The 20,983-nt window shown below is 38.0% G+C and overlaps 1 protein-coding gene across 1 annotated transcript in view; it reads right to left on the bottom strand.

The window, feature by feature from the left end:
• Positions 1–17,023, bottom strand: part of LOC140244130 (GRAM domain-containing protein 4-like) — a 31,037-nt gene extending 14,014 nt beyond the window's left edge. Inside the window, exons 1-4 of the mRNA XM_072323771.1 lie at positions 17,005–17,023; positions 9,605–10,257; positions 5,838–6,054; positions 4,525–4,654 (exon numbers count right to left, since the gene is read on the bottom strand). Of these exons, the coding sequence (XP_072179872.1) occupies positions 4,525–4,654; positions 5,838–6,054; positions 9,605–10,257; positions 17,005–17,023 (1,019 nt within the window). The remainder of the gene's footprint in view (positions 1–4,524; positions 4,655–5,837; positions 6,055–9,604; positions 10,258–17,004) is intronic.
• Positions 17,024–20,983: the final 3,960 nt, after the last annotated feature.

The raw sequence follows: 20,983 nt of genomic DNA, 5'->3' as shown, positions 1-20,983 counted from the left end.
TATACGCCGAATATTTCGCGAGGTTTTTATTTTTGCAAGTTTCGCGAGTCAGGTGCTATTCGCGAAATTAAAGACACGCGAAAATATTGACTCTGAACCTGATGTGAATGAGACGTACGCGTGTACTTGATAGTACTCTTCTCCGTTCAGTACAGGACTCCACAATCACAAATTTAACCACTCACGAAATCGTCAGGAATTCCTGATTCGCGGAAATTTAGACTCGCGAAATATATGGCGTATACAGTATTGCATTGTACATGAACCTCATTGCAATTTACAGTCACCACCTCTTTATGGGGATTATTCAGGAGAGAGACCTTTGTCTAAAGCATCAAAGCAGCTGTCCTCATTAAGAGGTGATAAGTGAGACACATTGTATGAAGGCATTCAAATCCGGCATGAAGTTTAACATATGGAATACATATCACATCATAACTTGAACATATTTGGAACTACATATGCATTGTTCATATGCATTGTTCAGCAATAACCCTCATCAGTGTTTTCGTTTATCAAAGTCCTGAATCAATGGGGGTGGCTGTACAAGCTTTGCAACTTTCCTCAGAAAGGGCGCAGAGATAGTAAAACTTTTTGGGCACACTGCATCAAATTGCAACACATCATACCAGAAGGTAAAAATTGGTGTAATTTCTTTCTAATTCTATGGAAATTTCAAAAAATGAAGCCCACAAGAGATGAGGCATACCATGGCCACACCAGACTACAACATTGTATGTAAACCAGGGCCATATAACATGTGTATGTCTTTTCCTTTTTTTTTTGGGGGGGGGGTGGGGGAAGGAGGTTCTGTCTCATGGACCAAGCTCATAATTACAGCACAATTATATATGTCTGACATTTGACAGATGTCATCATTACAATAGACTGGTCATTAGGTACTTAGCAAACAGAACAGGAATCATAATTTTAATAATCATTATTGCTCCCTGCTTTACGTACGTATTCCAAAGCGTATGGTAATAAATTGTCTTCCAATATTAATGAAGCATTCAAGTGAAACAGTCATGCAATACAGTCAAACATTATCATTGTGCAAACAATATTATCTGCTCCGTAAAATAGCCAATGCAGCGAGTGTGTGATGAAGGTGAATATATAACTACAAGTACAGCTGTATACCACGGAAAGGCAATTCAGCACAGTGTGAACAAACTTGAATATAAGGGTTATATGTTTAGTTTGATGTGAGGATTAGGCTTAGGGTGAGGGTTATGTTTGGGAATAGAATTTATGTTTACTTGCTCAGCGTGCAGATTTCATGGGAGCAATTGTTGCAGGAGCAAATGTCATGGGTTAGAACCCATTGAGGACAAGCTGATACTGCAATATGCTATATTTTCCATACACACCTGCCATAGTACATACAGTATGAGACTAGTCTTCCATGGGTTAACATAAAGATGGCCGACTATGAATTGTTTAGATGAAAGCAAATTATACTCATCATCACGAGACACTTGGGTCTGTATTACCAAAGAAGCTCTTGCATTGATATGGACAATGACACACTGATGTTAAAACTCATTTATCACCACTTAAGACTTGCATCTGAATGCCCTTCAAACATTGCAGTATACTGTATACACATGGTACACTACTTGGTGTTTCCACTTTCTGCAAATCTTGTGAGTTAAGTAATATTCACAACTAGAAATGTCGCTTTGGCGACTGGTATGCCTCCGCCATAATGCATGATTTTCCCAATAGGTCTAGATAGTACATGTGGACAATGTGTGATTACATTTTCACAAAATTGGCAAAATATTGAAATGACAAGTTTGTCACAAATGTGTTGAATGTTCACCTTCCTTGACCTAGGTTTAATTGGATGAATAGGAGAGCATTTATCTAGGGATTTAAGGACTTTAACTAGACTTTGACCCATTCATACATTTAGGCATTGAGTAATTTTCAAGGTACAGGTGTGGAGAAAAAGTGCAATTTCTGAATTGAATAGTAAATTGTTACCATTTTCATCTGGCCCTTGACCCTAAAATTCATAAGATAATCACTTTCAGGTAGAACATGCATAATATGTACTAAGTTTCAAGATAACTTGAGCCACTTCGAGATATGGAGGAAAAAGTTAGTTCAGCACTTTCACTTGATCTTTGACCTTTTGACCTTTGAGGCAAAAAAAGAAGGAAAAAAAAAATTTCTATTAGGTTACACATGCATACACCAAGTGTAAAAAAATAATAACCCTGCTGGCATTGCATAAATATGAGGGAAATAGTAAAATTTTGAAGTGTTGCACTTCACCTTTGACCCCTGACCTTTGACCCCATGAACCCTACATTCTCTAGATACAGGTAATCACTTCCAGTCAGTACATGTATATATTTATGTTCCATGAAGATACCTTGAACAATTTTCCAAGGCACGGAGAAAAAAAGAAGTTTTGATATTTTTACTTGACCTTTTGACCTTTGACCTTTGACCTCATGACCCAAACTTTCACCAGAGAATCTTAATTGGGTAATACATGTATACACTAAGTTTCAAGAAAATATCTTCAGGCATTCAATAGATATGGCGAAAATAGTGAAATTTCATATATTTGACCCTGACCTTTTGACCTTTGACCTTTGACCTCATGACGCAAACTTTCACCAGAGAATCTTAATTGGGTAATACATGTATACACTAAGTTTCAAGAAAATATCTTCAGGCATTCAATAGATATGGTGGAAATAGTGAAATTTTATGTATTTGACCTTGACCTTTTGACCTTTGACCTTGAGCATGTGCACCCAAAAGTTGATAGGCACAACTTCACCCCCTAATACACATACATGCTAAGTTTCATTAGGATACCTCAACAGGTTTTGATAGTTACCTTGTCCACAAAATTCATTACGGACGGACGGACGGAAGGACGGACGGACGGACGGACGGACGGACGGACAGACGGACGGACGGACGGACGGAAGGAAGGACGGACGGACGGACGGACAACCCGAAAACATAATGCCTCCGGCACCACTTCGTGGCGGAGGCACAAAAACTAACATCTCCCACAGATACTTCCTCGAAAAATAAGGATGACGATGATGTTGATAATGATGATGATTATGAACAGCATTTTAGAAACCCTATTTATCTGCAGCACTTTTGAAGACGCCTTTTTAATGCATTCTATATATATTGTATATCAAGTGGAAATATGCTAAATTTTCATTCCTCATTCGCTGTCCATCAATCTTGAACACAAATTCACACAACTCTCAAAAAATGTCTCACAAGGTCCCCATCCACACAATATGGCATTTACAGTTTCTACAGGTGTCATGTGAAAGAGTGCGATTAAAATAAGAAATCAATATTCTGGAAGGAAGTATGTTTAATGTGAGGAGGAATGACTCTGAAACCAAACATATAGCAGCAATGTTTCTTCAGGCTTGTGGCATAGACAGGATTTGCATCTATCATTACATTTTACACTTGCGGTCACTATGACATTTTATAAAATGGGTTCAAGAATGTAGCCAATTGGAAGCGCTGAAATGAGTCACGTGTGCATGTATTAATTTCTCACTAACATGCATGCGGCCCGACGTCACAATGCTTACACTAGCAGTGCGCACTCAATCAGTTGTTACAAGTGCGTCGCGCGCTACTATACGCCCTGTCAATCCTGTAAACAACTTCTAGTTCGGGCTGACGGCCGGCTTTTCGGGTGCATAACATGTGTGGCGTACGTATACTCTTATACGTACAGTACTTATGTGCGGGATTTCCGAGTGCGACGTGCGTAAATGTTTGAGACGAACATCTTCGGACATCTTGATTCACAAAGGTACGTAAAAAATGCTGTTAGTTTTCGACCCATTTTATAAAACAAATGATGCACAGGATTATTTCGTGGCGTTAGTGGAGATGCAGCTCACTCTCGGGTATTTACAATGTAGTGCAACATGCACTCGGCTTCGCCTCGTGCATGTTTCACAATTGTAAATACCCTCGAGTGCGCTACATCTCCACTAACGCACTCTATCCTGTGCATCATTTGTATATTATTACCATCTTATCACTTACCACCACTGTAGGCAATGAGGCATGAGTATCTATGTCCTCACGACAGTAACTGCAGTAACTGAAACTTCCAGTAATCATGAACCTCTTTAAAAATGAGAACCAATATGGCCCGAATTCACGAGGTGGTACAAATGAAACCATGGTTTAAACCATGGACAAAAACCATGGAGCGCCAAGTGTCGCATGGAATATTTCGTTACGAAATCAGTCATTTTGTCAATGAAATTATTATTTTGCAACGGAATGACATTGTGGAACTAAATGAACATTTCGTCCACGAAATGATAATTTCATTAACGAAACGGTCATTTTGTCGACGAAATGACCAATTTCGTAACGAAATATTCCGTGCGACACTTGGCGCTCCATGGTTTTTGTCCATGGTTTCATTTGTACCACCTTTGTTAATTCGGGCCTATAAGTTTAGCTATTGAGTGAGTTAATGGAAGTATGTATTCTAACCTGTTATTTTTGTAGCGGTCTTCAAGGGTGCGGCATCTCTGGCTGAGCAGTTCGTTTCTTTCCCTCTCGTCCTCCAGCTTCCGAAGAAGCGGGATGATGTCGCTGTTCTCGTACCGCTGCAATTTCTGAGCTGTACACAAGGAAAGAGCTTGCTATAGAGTTACGTAGGACTGCATGCACATTAAGCAAACAAAGGACTCATTCACTACAGAATGCAGAGAATAGCTATACTTAGGACTAACGAAACAACTCGTGATATCAAGTGGTGAGAGGTTTTGTGTCATCATTTGTCACATTAAGTGTTGACAACGCTTCCATGATTACTTGTACTTGGAGCATGTGGAATAATGCATTGAGCTCTACATAAGAAAGGGCAGTCAGATATAGCAAAAATATAATTTACAACGAATGAAAATCTTATTGTTAGAACTTGCATTTAGGGATTGTATAGTTTTTGTTGAGACCTAACTTCAGGTTTCTGATATTTTCTGGTAAGATAGTGAGAAATCTCTTATGAAATATGAAAGAGCATGTACTTCCAAGAGGGATTCAACATTTACTGTATGTGATGAAATGGTTTTGAAATGGCTGACATATCCAAAACAGAGCAATCATAATAAAAGAGGGGACTCACCTTTTATTACGATCGCTTTGTTTAACTTTCTTTTTGGATGTCTCAGTCATTCCAAAACCCATTTTCCTCTAATAAAGATTTAATTCCTTTTAGAATGGTACAAGTTAACTTGTATACTCTGAATTATTTCATAATTATTTCCTAAGTGGTTTCTTGATATCTCGCAAAAAGTCAAAAGCTCAATCCTCATCTCCACTAAAACTATACCATTGCATTCCTTTAAACATGCAACAACAACAAAAAAAAAAAGAAAAGAAAACTGCACAAGAATTGCATTTTGACTATGGTCTATATGTCAGTGTTCAGATAAGTTTAAGTGTAGTTCTCTGGCTGTTACTAGAGCACTAATTGTTCATTGGCCCGAGGGTGACCAAATTTGTGATTTTTTGTGATCCTTTGTGATCCTGCATAATTGATGTGCAAACATACTGTGCCTAGAGATTAGATTAGTGTTTTGCTATGTTTCATTTTGCACAAAACCCCCAAACAACGAATGGTGGAGTTTGGACTGTGACAAGTGCAAACCTTACGTGTACATGTATGGCAAAATCACAAATTTTCCCATTCACATGTAATGATTATAACATACCGAACACAGTCAAAAACACTGGATGTTCAGACCATTGTCAACAAAATGTTTGTCCTAAATGCAGGAATTTGCAACAATTTGAGGCCTCACCCAGCGTCTGGTTTTCGATCATGATGTCGACCAGCTGCTCCTGAAGGTTCTCCAGCTGCATCTCATAGACCTTCTTCTGGTCGCCACTCCAACTGGACCTGGAGCCCACTTGGGATGTATCGCTCATCTCGGAGAAGGCATCTTCAGAGGGCGGCTCCCTCTGAGCGGAGGATGGGTTCAATGGGGCAGGATCCTCAAGACTTGACTTTGTTTTTTTCTGGAATACATATGCAGCAACAAAAAAACAAACAAACAAAAATCACCAATGCATAATTTACAAACATAAACAGTGCTCGCACAATGATTGGGAACCACTTAGGTGAGAACACCACTTTAAAGGAAACCAGGACCCAAAATAAATGTGAATTGAATGAAAGCAGCAATGTAATTTGAATATATCAGCGAAAGCTTGAGGAAAATCAAGCAATCGATTCAAGAGTTATGAATTTTTTAGGTTTCGGTGCCATCATCGCTGGATAAGCTGGATATTCAAGGAGACTACTACACTTCATGACATCATTATAGACAACCATGTAAACAAAATTCAACATATTTTCACTTTTCTAGCGTAGTGAAAAGGCACATGACTTGCCTCTTTCAGAAAGTAGGGGGTGTGATATTACCCTGGCATTTTTATGTCAGCAACAAATTGATGGAATATACTTTTTATGAAAATTGAAATGTGATCAGCTTCATAACATTTTTTTTTTTTGGGGGGGGGGGGGGGTTAAAGGTGCATAGTCCTGGTAGTGTAGAGGGTGTTGTTGATGATACTGCCGATCACCGTTAGCGTTGATACGAAGATTGCCGAAGCTGAGCTGTCATCAAGAGTAAAGCGCGTAGGTGTTGCTAAGTAACGTTGCCTTTGTTGTCTTCTCTGCGCATCACGCAGTCTGTAGTAATGCCAGGGTGCGTGCATGTGTGTTTCTTATTATTACATCATAAAAGAAGTTTGCTACAACTGTCATCCCCTCAGCCGAATCATGAACCGAACTGTGATCGGACCACTGGCTACAGTGGATCGGACTTCTTCGGAGTCGGAGAAGTGGGCCAAAGCATAAGCACCAAAGAGGAGTCGATAGCGTAGGTCTCTATAGGAAACTTGCACCGTGCGCCCGTGTACGCATTTGACTAAACCACCAGGACCATGTACCTTTAACATACGGACATAGAACATGAAGACAAGCTACCAATACCTAGCTGTAGAATTTTGAGCAGTATAATTGTACCAGGTACACAATTGCTGTACCACATTTATAATGAATTACCCCTTTCTCTACCATAGATCTTCACAGTGTGCATCGATACAGACATGTCATACATCTATATGACATAACAATGGGTCATGAGAGTCACAATTGAATGTACTTGATAGTTTTGAGGTAAAGGAAAATAAACAAATGTTGCTATGCTCATTGCTTTTCAAGAAGACCCTTAGGCATTTACCAAAAAGTAATTCATCTTGAGTTTGCACATGACTACAAGAGTGACAATGTCCTAGAGGAATACATACACATACAACATACAATTTGTATTCAATATAATAGGTTCCAACGTCTTGCTGAGAAAGGATTACTTTGCAGTCCATAATGTAGGTACTGAGTGTCAGCATACATAAAGATATAATTCATATTGAATTCATGTTTTAGCAAACATGGTAACTTCAGTTTTAACAACTACAACTGTAATGCTTTGTCTGAAAATTGGTGGACATCACAAAATTATATTTGAAAAACTTAACCCCTTGAAGACCAGTCATACAAAACGTAAGTATACTCAACAGGTGTCTGCAGGAAACATGTGTTATAGCAAAATCAGTTCGTCCTCAAATGGGTTAAAGACAATCAGCTATGGCGTAGTCTCAATGACTTGATTTGACTGCACTGCCTATTGTTTAAGTATGAAAATGTTATTTGTAATACTTACTTAAAAAAATATTTTCGTGGTAAATTATAAATCATTCACCTTTGCAGAATGAAATGTGTAAACTTGCAAATACAAGTGTATTACAGCTGGTACACATGTATGTTATTGTTTTGTTGAATGCTTTGTTGTTGTTTTTTGTTCGAAGTATCATAGAGGACATAAAAATTGCTACAGAGGAAAGTCTGCTGATGCAAATCAATGAAGAGATTTGTTTCTTCAGGCAATTATTCTTTAGTAAAGACAGTGCAGAAGGTCTGTTACACCTGAAATAAACTACAAAATGATAAATGATGATAAAAGTTATGAATCATAAAGGTAAAATTCAGCAACCAAGACCCCATTTACAGTGTGGGGCTGGGCCAAGCTGCAGCCAAGCCGCGGCCGAGCCCGCCCTCAATTGCGGGGCCAAGCCCCGCAAATTTTGTCCGTTTACACTGCCGGGCTTGGCCGCGCTTTTAATTCAAACCTTTCAATATTTTGTTGTAGTGGCGCTCTGCTCGTAAACAAACGCAATTTGGTATAGTCTGGTTTTCAGACCCTTTGCCAATTGGATTTGGCCACGCTCTGGAGCAAAGGCCTTTGCCGAAGGAAAAATCCTTTGCAGGACAAAACCACCTTAAACTATACTAGTTTTCGACATTGAGGGGGTTAATATCCTGAATAGTGAAATAGTACGGGCAGAGGGTTTGGAAGCCAGACTAAAATTGGCCGCGCATTTGGCCCAGTTTGCATTTACACAGAGAAAAGGCCAAATGACGTGGCCAAATGCGCGGCCAATTTTGGCCCCGCATTTGGCCTTTTGCGCGTTTACACTGAAATGAAGGAGGGCTCCGCGGCCCAGCCCCGCACTGTAAACGGGGTTTTAGTGGACTACTATCTACATTGTACTAGGTGTTACAAAAAACATTTCCCACTTTTTATCCTTAATAGTTCAAAAATTATATATTAGATAACACTGACATTGATATGAGCAACAGCAGAATAGTGTACAATTTTGTTGGAGGTAATTTAAAAATGATAGCATAAATCAGTTTTATTAAATTCAAGACTTATTTGTAAGTTAGATTTCAGATTATGCTCTGTTTTCAACCCTCTGTACAAAATTTCAATTTTACACAGGGGTCAATTGGTGTGTATGGGAGTGTGTGGTTAACACCCTGACAATGGTCCTGAACAATGGCTAGGATTGGAATGCTCTATTACATATTCATGAGAAATTCCACTATCACAGCTAGTCTTTATTCATCATGAAATGTAGTGTATGCAAGTACATGAAAACATGTGCTTATGATTTTTCATGTGCATGCATTTTACCCTTTACCAGGAATTCAAACTAGCAGTGCCCAGGGCAATCCATAATGAATTATTGATAAAGCATTGATGTGCCTTGGAGCAAGAGTCCAGAAGCCTAGTCAGCAGAGTTCTGAAAAGGTGATATGGTATTCATGTATATTGTTCAGGGTCATTGTAAGCACACACTCACATACACATCATTGGTTCTTGTGTAAAGTTCATGTTTGTACAGAGGGTTCAAATTTGACCAAAATCTGGAATTTAACTTTAAAATTAATCATGGATTTAACAAAAGTGATTCATGCTCTCATATTCAAATCACCTCCAACTAAATTGTACACTATTCAGCTATTACTCATATCAATGACAGTGATATCTGATGTATAGTTTTCGAACTATTAAGGATCAAAAGTGGGAAATGTTTTTTTGTAACACCTAGTACATATATGTATCATGTGATATCTTGTAACCACATGCTGTTTTCCCAATATTGTCCCTCACTAAACTTTTTCATCATTTTCCAAGTGTCACTTGTGGTCTGTATTTACCTGAGATCCTGTGCAGGTGGCATCTTCCACGGATATAGTCGTCACATCAGGCTCACAGGTTGGCATGGAGGCATTCTCCACCGTGATGTTGGCCCACTCCTCGCGCCCCTCGTGGCTGACGCCGATCTGGGTGGCCGCTTTGTTCTCGTGGCCGAATCTGTTCCTGAGCATCGACAGTTGTGGCTTCAGAGGCATCTTTGGTTCTCTTACTCTACTCCTTACGCGATGTGCATTTGTCCTGTGCTGTTTGTGAGATGGAGAGGAAGCATCACCTTCCTCCTTGGCAGTGGTTCCCAAAATTCCTTCGCTCGTTGAGTCGCTGATGATGCTCCCGTCCACGCTGCTCTGATCGTCTGATTGCGCTTCGGGGTCCAAACTGCAATCATTCAAGTCTGCGTTGGGGCGGCTTGAGTGCTGGACTATATCAGCTACGAACTGGTCTAAAGCCTGCTTCAAAATTTCCGACTGGGCCTCTCGCCCCTGCCAAGGGTCACATCTGGACTGGAAAGCAAGGTCCCGGTCCCCTGTTAATCCATTGTGTAGGGACTTCTCACTTGCACTGGCTGCGAGTTCTCCTGCAGATGATCCTCCTCTCCCAGCCTGGTCCTTTGAGAACACTTTCTGCTTCCACCTGCTAAGAAAGTCGCCCAGTCCTAGACGGGTGAGGATCAAAATACACATGATGATTACAGAATGGCGCTGCTAACTATAATTGAATTTCCTTCAATTTGAAGAACATAGCACAATTTCATATGTACCCTTCTAAACATGGAATGTATGTGAAATGCACGGTTTCTGCCTGTCTACAGGTTTTGATCCTGTGAGATTGCCGACGGATGGAGGTCTACGGAACGGATTAATCATTTACCATACGGCAGGCAACAAGATTTCACAGCCATACTAATCCCTGACATGTGTTCCAAACAAACGTTGATGGCAAATAAGGTAGCAAAAACACTTCACTTCCCAGATCTGTCACACAGGTTGAAACATGCTACTGGTCAAATTCACCCACAAAAAGATAAAAATATGTTCATAAACACAATATACACCCCAATGTGGATATGAAAGCTAATGCCTCAGTGAAGAACTTTTTCATCTACAATATATGGTCAGTTTACATTGCTCTAGATGCTTATTTGGTCAACACTTATTTCTTTTATTCTTTTCACCATTACATTTAAAGCATAAACCAACTTTAGAGTGGGTCCTACTCATAGAGTCCAAAGTCTGGTGCATCAGGTGTTTCACTAACATCAACTGGTTTGTTCTGGGGTCTTTTGAGCTCTTTGTTATCCACATATGTGTGTGTTTGTGTGTGTGTGTGTGTGTGTGTGTGTGTGTGTGCATGTGTGCGTGTTTCTACCTTTTCGTTTAGCAGTGTATTCATTCATTTAGTGTGTGTGTGTTTCCACCTGATGGTGTCTGTATGAGAGCGTGTTTGTTTGTTTGTGAATTATATTTATTATACATTTAGAGGACAACAAAGAAATGGAATTGGTAAAAGATGTATAAAATTTACAATTTCATAACTGGTCACTTTTCTGTAGAGTTTCCTTTATGCACACACTACTTCACAATTCTTGTGTCGAATGGTTGACAACCTGTTTCTTGTGAAAGTATTCCAACAGTATCGACCCGCTCCCAAGGAGTTTCAGAAATTTCAAAAGAAATGGCTAGGTTTCTGTGAGCAATGGTTCAATTCTTAGCATGTTGGTGTTTCACAGTACAGCTGTATTAATATATTACATTTAAAATGTTCCACAGTTCCAGAACAGAAACACCCTTTCTCATTTAAGCAGGAAAGAGGATTAGAATTAGGAATGGTTCCACACTGGCAAGTTAGAAAGCCAACATATTTAAACACATGGTTACAATGACATGAGTTTACACAAACAAGCCTGCTTTGATTTTCCTGTGGCAAGCACTACAGTTGCATAGGATAAAAATAGATTGTATAACCACAAAATGATGCATTCGTGTTTATAAATTGTACTACTCTTGCTTACATTATAAGAACTTTAGACAGAATAACCACACACCAATTGTGACCATACACAAACATTGAAAATTCTGGCAAGTTGAGTACATACATGTAATATGATTTTAAGAATTAATTCTGCAAGTAATCGAACAGAAATAAAGACAAGAGACCTGGGGGTGGGGGGCTATTGCTTACCTGTTCACACAGTCTTGCAGAAAATTACCTTTTAACAGATCAGCAGGAGAACATAGCAAACTGGGTACAGGACCCTTTTATACTGCAGATTCTATTACCCTGTCAAGTTTGGTGAAAACCTGACATGTGGTTTTCATGAAGAAGCTGAAAGTGTATTTAACAAATATGCACAATGCATGATGCACAATGGACACTGGACAATGAATGCTCGCAATAGCTCACTTGAGCCTTTGGCTTAGGAGAGCTATATATATGACTCAGGGAGATCATCAGCAGCATTACTACTAATAGCTAACGCTAAATCTTTGCTAAAGCTTGAAATTGATGGAAATGAATTTAATGCATGGCTGTCCTGACACTCTATTCAATGCATAAATAAACAAATGTAACGATCATAGCAAGGGGAAGAATAAATGCAGGTTGCAGCCTCTGCACTTTTATGATTGCAATTTTTTTTTTTTATTTGTTGTTGTCATAAAGCATTTTTTTGACACGAATGATACAATTATCCTATCAAGGCAGCTTGTGGAAATTACCAGCAGTAAGGTACAATTCTATGAGTAGTTTTGGGGTGTGTTTATCTACACACTTGTAGGAAGTTCAGAGGTATAATCACTATTTCAAATGAGTTTGAAACCATTTTGAAACATGCTTACACAGAGTATATCACTGGGCTTCCCATGTCACCTTTCCAAATTGCAATTTACAGCTGCATATGATTTGTAGATAAATATGGCATCCAAAAGAATGCATTTCCAACCATGTTCATACATGCCTTTCTAAATGCATTTTGAAATGTGGTTCTAAAAGTTCAATAAATGCAGCCATAGACTGCATTTTTGTATCACATACATATAACATACACTGTCAATCTGATTCTCCCTGTAAGTAAATTGTGAAGCCATCCTTGGTATGGGGACAGACAAGAAGTCTACAATCTGTAAGAAGTGTCCATAGCCAAAGAAGAAATTGATTGACAAAGGGGTAATATAGCATTTCAAACGACAACTGGAAATATATAGTACTGGAAACATATAGTACCATTGTGCAATACGTGTATTTGGCACTTTCTTGCACATTAAGCAGGAAAATTCTTACTGACCACAAGATGTAATGGCTCAAGGTGCAATCTTACAGTGGTACTTCATGAAAAATGCAACATATTTTCAAGTACTTATAAGCTGCAGCTTCTTTCCCATATGGAAAATAATATAGCACTTTTCCCTGGAATAGTTATGGTGGGGAAGATACATTTCAAGGAGAGGAGGGCTTTGTATAGACAAGGAGGTTCAAGAGAATGGAGTCACAGCCATCTTATTTCCTTTGCTAGATGTTTGATGCCGCTGCTCAAAAATATTTGAAGTATGTGCCAAGCAGGATCTGCCACGCAGATAGGAAGACAATTGACTCGTGTCTCAATGCATAATCACCAGCCACTTTCTAAGAAGATATGTCTTTGTGATGGAAATTACTTTTCCCTATCCCTTCTTATAAAAGGTAGGAGGTACAGACATGAGGATGCGCGAATAGAAATTGGCAAAAAATGCTGAAACAAAGATGAAAATTACTCGACTGGGCATACCCCAACACTAATCTGATATATTTACCAATAAAGAATTATACTTGAAAATTATGCCAAATTAGTTTCATTTGTGGAAGTTAAGTGGAAAAGTGATGAAACCGGCTTTCCAGGATGGTACAGTTTTAAACATTTGCACATGATACAGCTCTGATTTACACTTTTGCACAAATTTCTGGACGGGATTGACTTTTCTTTTACATGCTTTATCATGAAGTGAAATTTCATTTCATTTAATAAATAAATAAGCAAAATATGGCCAACATTTGTTAATGTTCAAAATGAATCTTCAGATTGCTCAGCAAGACAGCGGCATCAAACATCGATCATCAAAGGCACAAATGCACCTGTGAAATTCTTTTGTACATCTATAGAAATCTGACAACCGTTTGCTACAGCCAGTTGGAACTCCAACTTCAACCTCCTTGGTACCGGTATAGATGTTTCTAACTTGCTTCACTCCATCATGCTAGCATGCATGCAATTGTCCCACCCATGCATGGATATACAGTCTAGTATGTACGACGCACAGGACAGGGTGGATCGGTTAGAATTGGATGCATGAGTTTAACTTTGGAACTGTTTAAAACCCATGAGCCCAGCAAGTGGGTTTTAGACAGTTCCAAAGTTAAACGAGAGCATCCAATTCTCACTGATCCACGAAATTGGCCTGTGCACCATTTGTGTTAAAAAATGGGCCCGTAAATTCATGACATACAACTGTTTTCCCCATCATGCGTTCCGTACACCTACAACACTATACAAGACATTCAGAGCCATGCGCTCGGATTTCACTGTATGCATGGCCAAGCGTTCAGATTTTAGCGGACGCATGGCTCAGTGTGGATCAGTAAAAATCAATGCATGACAATTGACCAATAAGATTGCAGAGGTTCTACAGCCCATTTCATAACCTTGTATGAGTGCATGCATTTTGTTTCTTAGTGTAAAGCTATTGTGGGGACTTGCGGGAATTTCCTGAGACACAGCAAAACACAGAGTGATTTTTCTTGTATCCTTTGTGACCTTGCATAAAAGAAAAGACACAAAAAGGTTGCACAGGTTGTTGTTTTCCTTCAGGCCTTAAAAGAAAAAAAATGTATTTTGGGTCAACTTTTCTATTCTTCTTGTTTTTGGCATCTCTTGAAAAAAACAAAAACAACCATTTATCTTAATGAAATGAACATTTGGAAACATAAACTTGTAAATGTACAAATACAATTTCAAACGATTTCCATATAACTTTTTTTTTTTCCTGTCTTAAGTTTTGTTTTCACCTTTTTCAATCTATTAGGGATGTGGAAGTATGAATTGAAATTCTACGGAAACATTCAAGATAGTCAGAGTAGCAGTTTGATACTATAACATATAATCATGAATGAAATGTTTTTTTTTTTATTTTTTTTATGAGTGTACCCAGTCTACGGTGTATCTGAATATCATTTCATCGTGGTTGACATAAAACTGTATATCCCCAATTTGATCGCCGTAAAACGAAGGGTGACTCAGTAAACTGTAATCATTCAAAGCACTTTTTTCCGAAGCGGCATTGCAATACGGTGAATTTTCCATCAGTTATATAGTGGGTTAAAAACATGCTCAATTTTTATGAGTTACATTTTACATAAGATTTTAAAGGCTATACATAATTCCCTCTCAGAAGAATTTGGTCTTAACAGAAAAATCTTAGTTGATGACTCTTTGTTGGTTTTGTGATGAAAGGTCACTTAAAATGTAACATGTTGACCTCATTCATAGTGGCACACTCACAAGTGTGCATGAAATGGAACACAAACTTACTAAGCTTTGATTATAGAAAAATAAAGCAAAATCCACGGTAACTAGACTCCACACCAACACAAACATTGATAAATATCCCAGCTGTTATCACGAAGTTAGAATTACACACAAGACACACCTCAATACCCAAAGACAAAACAGGAACACACAAGCATATAAATATACACATACCCAAGAACCCAATTGGCATAATGCAGTTGCATAAATACAATTTGAATGGGCCAATATTCCCCTATTTCTAGATTTTAGGGGCATTACCATTCCATGCTCAAGTTGACTTTAAAATAGTAAAATCAAATGAATTGCAAAAATTTTATTAGAATCAGACATATCAGAAAAATCAGATGTAGAATTCAGTCATAGAATCTAACTTTTTTACATGTTTTTATAGAACACTGATATTGGGGATTTAACCACTTAAATATCATGTATGCAAATTAAATATTAAAGGCAATGATGTCATCACATTCAACTCTCTCATAGGTTAGCTACATATATTGTAAACAAGTGTAAATCATATTTTTTGGTTGGTAATTCAGCAACTACAAACCCTTCACCTCCTTTAAAGTAAAACACACTGGTTTGAGGTGAAAGTCACACAAAATGCAAAAGTTTATGTATCATCAACTTCTTTAAAGAATGACGATTTTTGGACAGTCATCCGAGTGATTTGAGAGACATTGACATCAGTATCACATGTAGGTACAAATGGTTGCAACTACTCATGAAACCTGAACAGATTTTTGTTTCCCAGTTTCACAGTCAACTGATCATCATATGATATGCATTAATAGTATCATTGCATGAACATTCAAATTCTTTGAGCAGTTTTGGAAAGCATAATTCATCAATCTTGTAGTACTTCCTTTGCATTATTTGACCTGAAAAATCATTGTTGTGAATTCAGACCAAGACTTCAATCATACCCGATGTCTGAGATGCCCTTGAAATTTTGCATTGGTAAAAATATTCAACAAAGTAAACTGATCATCTCATCCCTCACCATCTAAAAAATTTGTACCATCACATTCGTGATTATTCAATGCCTTGATAATATCACTGCTTTTCGAAAGAACAAGAAACTTCAACATCCAGCATAACCACTCCGTAGAGCTCTTTATGTATGGTTAGGATGGAAATTCTTCTCTATTCTTTGATTTTACTCTTTCTATGGGAGTCAACATCTACACAGAATGAAATTGCTCCTTTATACTGTACAAACCCAACACCCATGGATTGCAAAAGAAATAGGAAAGCAGCCCTCATTTGCACATTCCAGGGGCAGATCCAAAGAGGGGTCACCTTTTATACAAAATTAAAGGGGGATGCACAATCCCCCCTCCATTTTTTCTTTTTATTTCCTTTGTTTGAACAAAAGATAAGGGGGGGGGGGGGCACGCGCCCGGTGCACCCCTGCCTGGATCCGCCACTGCATTCTCTCAAATTAGTTTTTTTTTTTTTTAAGAAAAAGTATTTTTGAATGTTTGACTTATTGCACACATGTATACATGATTATAAGTGCACAAAGTTTTAGCTGGCAATTCATAGAAAACACACCTTGCTGAACATATTTGGATACATACTAAACTTTTCAATTTTCTGGAGTGGCAATTAAACCTATCCTTTACTTTCAGCATGTGAAGTGATATTCATTAACATTCAATGCCATGGATTTTCAATTGTTTGGTTTCCTTTCGCACATTCTCCAGCTCTCAGTAAAATGAAGCCTTTCTCTCCAAAATAAAGTGTTCGTTTGTGCAAATGAGGGTTACAAAAGAAAACAAACCAACCCAAATAAGCCTGTACTTGAAAGTTAAAATTTTTGTTTATAGATTTCATTACCTTGTTTGCTGTCTGCCATGATGGCATTTGTGGACTGCGCCTAGCTTCAAATGCAGGTGACACAGATAGAAGATGCAATGAAACAGGTGCTTTACTTTAGAAGTGTACACCTTTACTGCATAGCCCATACCTTAGCAGCGTGTTATCAAATAGAAATACTCTTTTCCTGGATAAGAGTCAATGGACAATATATTTTGACCCCACACTCCCCTCTGCATGTCTGCTCGGCATCACACTATTATATTTGTGCACAGTCTGAGCAACAAGGGGATTTAATGCTGGATCTTTTTTGCCTTTTTTTTTTTTCTTTTAGCTTTACTTTCAGCATGGCTAACATGCTATATGCATGCAGCACACGACAAATTGATTACTCATCTTTGTCCAGCACAAAACTATGTAAAACAAGAGACCAGGGGGTCTCCTACTCACCATCCACACATTGTTGCAGACTACTACCTGAGAATATTGCAAACTTGGGGGGGGGGGGGGCAGCTTTGAGAGCTTTCATGGGGACATGGTGTTCATTTACAGATTCCATCACACTGATAAAAATACCTGCCAAGTACACTTGATTGTGTTCAGAAAGTTTAAATATGAAGTTAAAAAAAGGCTAAAATGTAAAAACTGCCCACCCACACCCCATTCGATCCCTGCTCAACCCCTGGATCTACCACAAGATAACCTTGGAAACGCATGTACTAATGTATTTATAGAGAATATTTCTGGTTTTAAACAATATATGCATTTTTTTTTTTTTGGGGGGGGGTCCTTGTACCAAATAAGAATATGAATTGTCACCCTCGTGATAATTCACTGGTTTGGTGACAAATTTGACCACACGTTTTTAAAGGCATTATCTACCATTTGCAGATGAAACAAAAATCCAGCTTTAGTGCTTAAAATAGTTTAAAATGTGAGTTAGGGATAGTAACAACCAATGTAAAGATTTGAATCAGTGTAATCAATATTAAGTTTTGTTAATATACACTTTACACAAAATGTGAACAATAGTTATAATAAAAATGTTTCTAGACTAAATTGTCTACAGTTATGGTTTAGTGAGAATAACAGAGATATATCTCCTTATATTTTAGGCTTTATTGCAAAATTTTCACATGGCAGAATGTTTTGTGATACAACTGATACCTTGATCATTTTTGAAATCACTGCTCCCAATGGTAAACAATACCTTTAAGAAGAAGAAACTTTGTTGTCTGGCTTTTTATTGGAGACTTTCAAAAATGTGAGAGAAATTTTAACTATGTGAAGAAAACAAACAAAATTTATATTATTTACACTACATCCATTATTGCCAACTTACACGAGAAATGGAGTTTGGCTTGTGCATACATCAGAAGCATCACTTACTTTTCAGCCTATAATTTATGCGATTGGACACGAAATGCAATGGGTTACTTAATAAGGCTTACACCCCTCTGTGAGTACATCTCTTTTATATCAGAAAAACAAAAACAAACAGTACTTGAAAAAGATAGTTTTGTATTCTATATCATACAACACCTAAAATGGTTTCAGCTATATACGGTTGGTCAATTGCTCATCATGTGACATGCATTTAAGAGTAGCGTTGCGGGCTGTAACTCTTGAGTCATGCAAGCAAATATGGACATTGCACGGCTGACGTCATCCATTTACACTGACTCCCTTGTCAGGCACATGATCAAATCAGAGTCTTTTACACCAATGTATGCCTCTGATGTCACATTACACAATATACATATCATCTATGCTATGCACACTCGATTAAAAGCACGCATTCAGTTACTCGTATTACTCTCAACAACTTCAACCGTATGCTCATTGCATACTACACGTGACAGTACTGTGCAACAATTCAGTGTACAACCATTCAACTTTCATGACAAAATGGCTGCAATTTCTGTAGCCCCTACAGTACATTCAAGAATTAGTGTGGACCACATCCCCGACATCCAAGGTGTTGCATAAAACAATTTATGTATGGTCTTTACTCGTGTGATGGAGGAAGATTTCGCACTCGGTGAAAAATAAGGCACACCATTCAACTCTGCCTCGCCTCATTGAATATCGAGTCTCATCTTTTGCCTTGTGCAAAATCTTGTACCATGGCACTCATGACCATTCACTACTTGGTAATAGTCACACATTCATGTATTGTGAACGTCAGCCTGTCAATCTAACAAAAAAAGTACATAAAGAGCTGATTTGAAGGGCACAAGCATGCTGATTTACTTTGTCATGAGAAAAAGAGTGACAGGAAAGCCATTCTTCCACAGTGAATGAAAAAATAAAAAAACTGTCATTTTTTGTAACAGTCATTTAAAAGAGAATGCATTGTTATCTAGCTCTTGATGATAATCAAATGCTATCATAAGGAGAAGAGCAGCTAGAAAACATTGTTTGGATTGCACACTTTAGAAATGCAAATAAATACAATGCGCCATTGCATTTTATTCATCTATGCACTTCAACTGGTCCATACTATGATATTTACAGCAGATAATGTAAGTTCCAGACATGATGTTCCACTCCCAAGTAAGCACTATGATTAATGTCATTGAGGTGCACAATCACACAAAGATAAGAGAACAATTCAAACAAAATTCCTTGTGTGTAGTCTACTGTATAATGTACAAGGTAAGCATGAGCTACCATGCTTAGTATTTCCACTGCATCAAAACAACCTCTACACACACACACACACACACACACATGAAAATGTTTGAAGTAAATCATGCACACTGTAGTTGGAACTGAACAATTTACAGTACAAAGATATGCCATACAGTGTAGATAAGTGATATTATCATAAAAGTAACTGAAAATGCAGGTATCATTACCACACAATTTACATTGTAGCTTTCCTTTCATATCATATGGCAAAAAAAAATGTACCTGTGTCTAAGTATAAATGGGACATCATTTGCACTGAATAAAGGTTTTGCCTTCACATTTTCAGACATATTGTCTAAAAGTTAAATTGACTGCCACTAATTTACCCCTAACAGTGTTGAGGTTTAATATGAAGATCAATATTTACATTGCTACGTGATCATGAATGTCTGGGACCAAGGAGATATAGGCAACCTCCTTGCTGGGACTAACATATTGGACATTGGGAATCAAGGAATACTGATCTAAGGATGGACTTTTAAACTACTTCAACTGAGAATTTGAAGGCAAGCTTTCTTGAACAGCTGATCTTTCACATTAACACACACAGCTGCACTTGTTTGGCTAAAAAAAAAAGAAGAATGCAATGGTAAATGACAGAAAACCACAGCAAATATGAAAAAAAAAAATTTGGTAGAAGTAAATCCACAATTTATGATATTGTTACACCGATACACACACACAAATGAAACTTATACATTGGTCATTCACATTCAGAACAGAAACTTGTTATGTCAACAACAACAAAAAAACACAAACAATCTAAACAAATTAACCCTTTGAGGACGGTTTGATTTTGCTACAACACGCATTTTCCATAGACGCTTGCCTGAGTATACTCAGGACTTGTCCTTAACGGGTTAATGAAAGCTGAAAGGCTTTGCTTCTTTCTAATAGCAATCTGAAATGATACCAAATGATCTGCATGCTAGACTGTTTTAAAATAAAAGTTTGCTCAGTTTGTCATCATAAATTACAGCTTGAGAAACAAACTTCACTCAGTGTTTTCAAGTTCTTCCTGCTGTCACATGGGGAATGTGCAGCTGGCAACAAGAAATTACTCACACAAGTTTGTACTTGAGCATGCACTATTTTCTAGACCTACTAGAGTACTTTACAACGAATGTACAGTAGTACTAGTGACAGTCTAACACCGAGGCACTCCCTTGCCTTGAAACAGTTGTTCAGGCTGGTCGCAGTTAGTGATCAAAAACTACTCATCATATTTTCCAGTCATTAGGCCTAGTCTGTCTAACGTTACCTGGTTTAACACATAAATTTTAACACATTAAATTTATCACGATTA

Source organism: Diadema setosum, chromosome 2, assembly GCF_964275005.1.
Source record: "Diadema setosum chromosome 2, eeDiaSeto1, whole genome shotgun sequence".
NCBI lineage: Eukaryota > Metazoa > Echinodermata > Echinoidea > Diadematoida > Diadematidae > Diadema > Diadema setosum.
The sequence above is the reverse complement of the archived record's forward strand: the minus strand, read 5'-3'. Positions and strand labels throughout refer to the sequence as shown.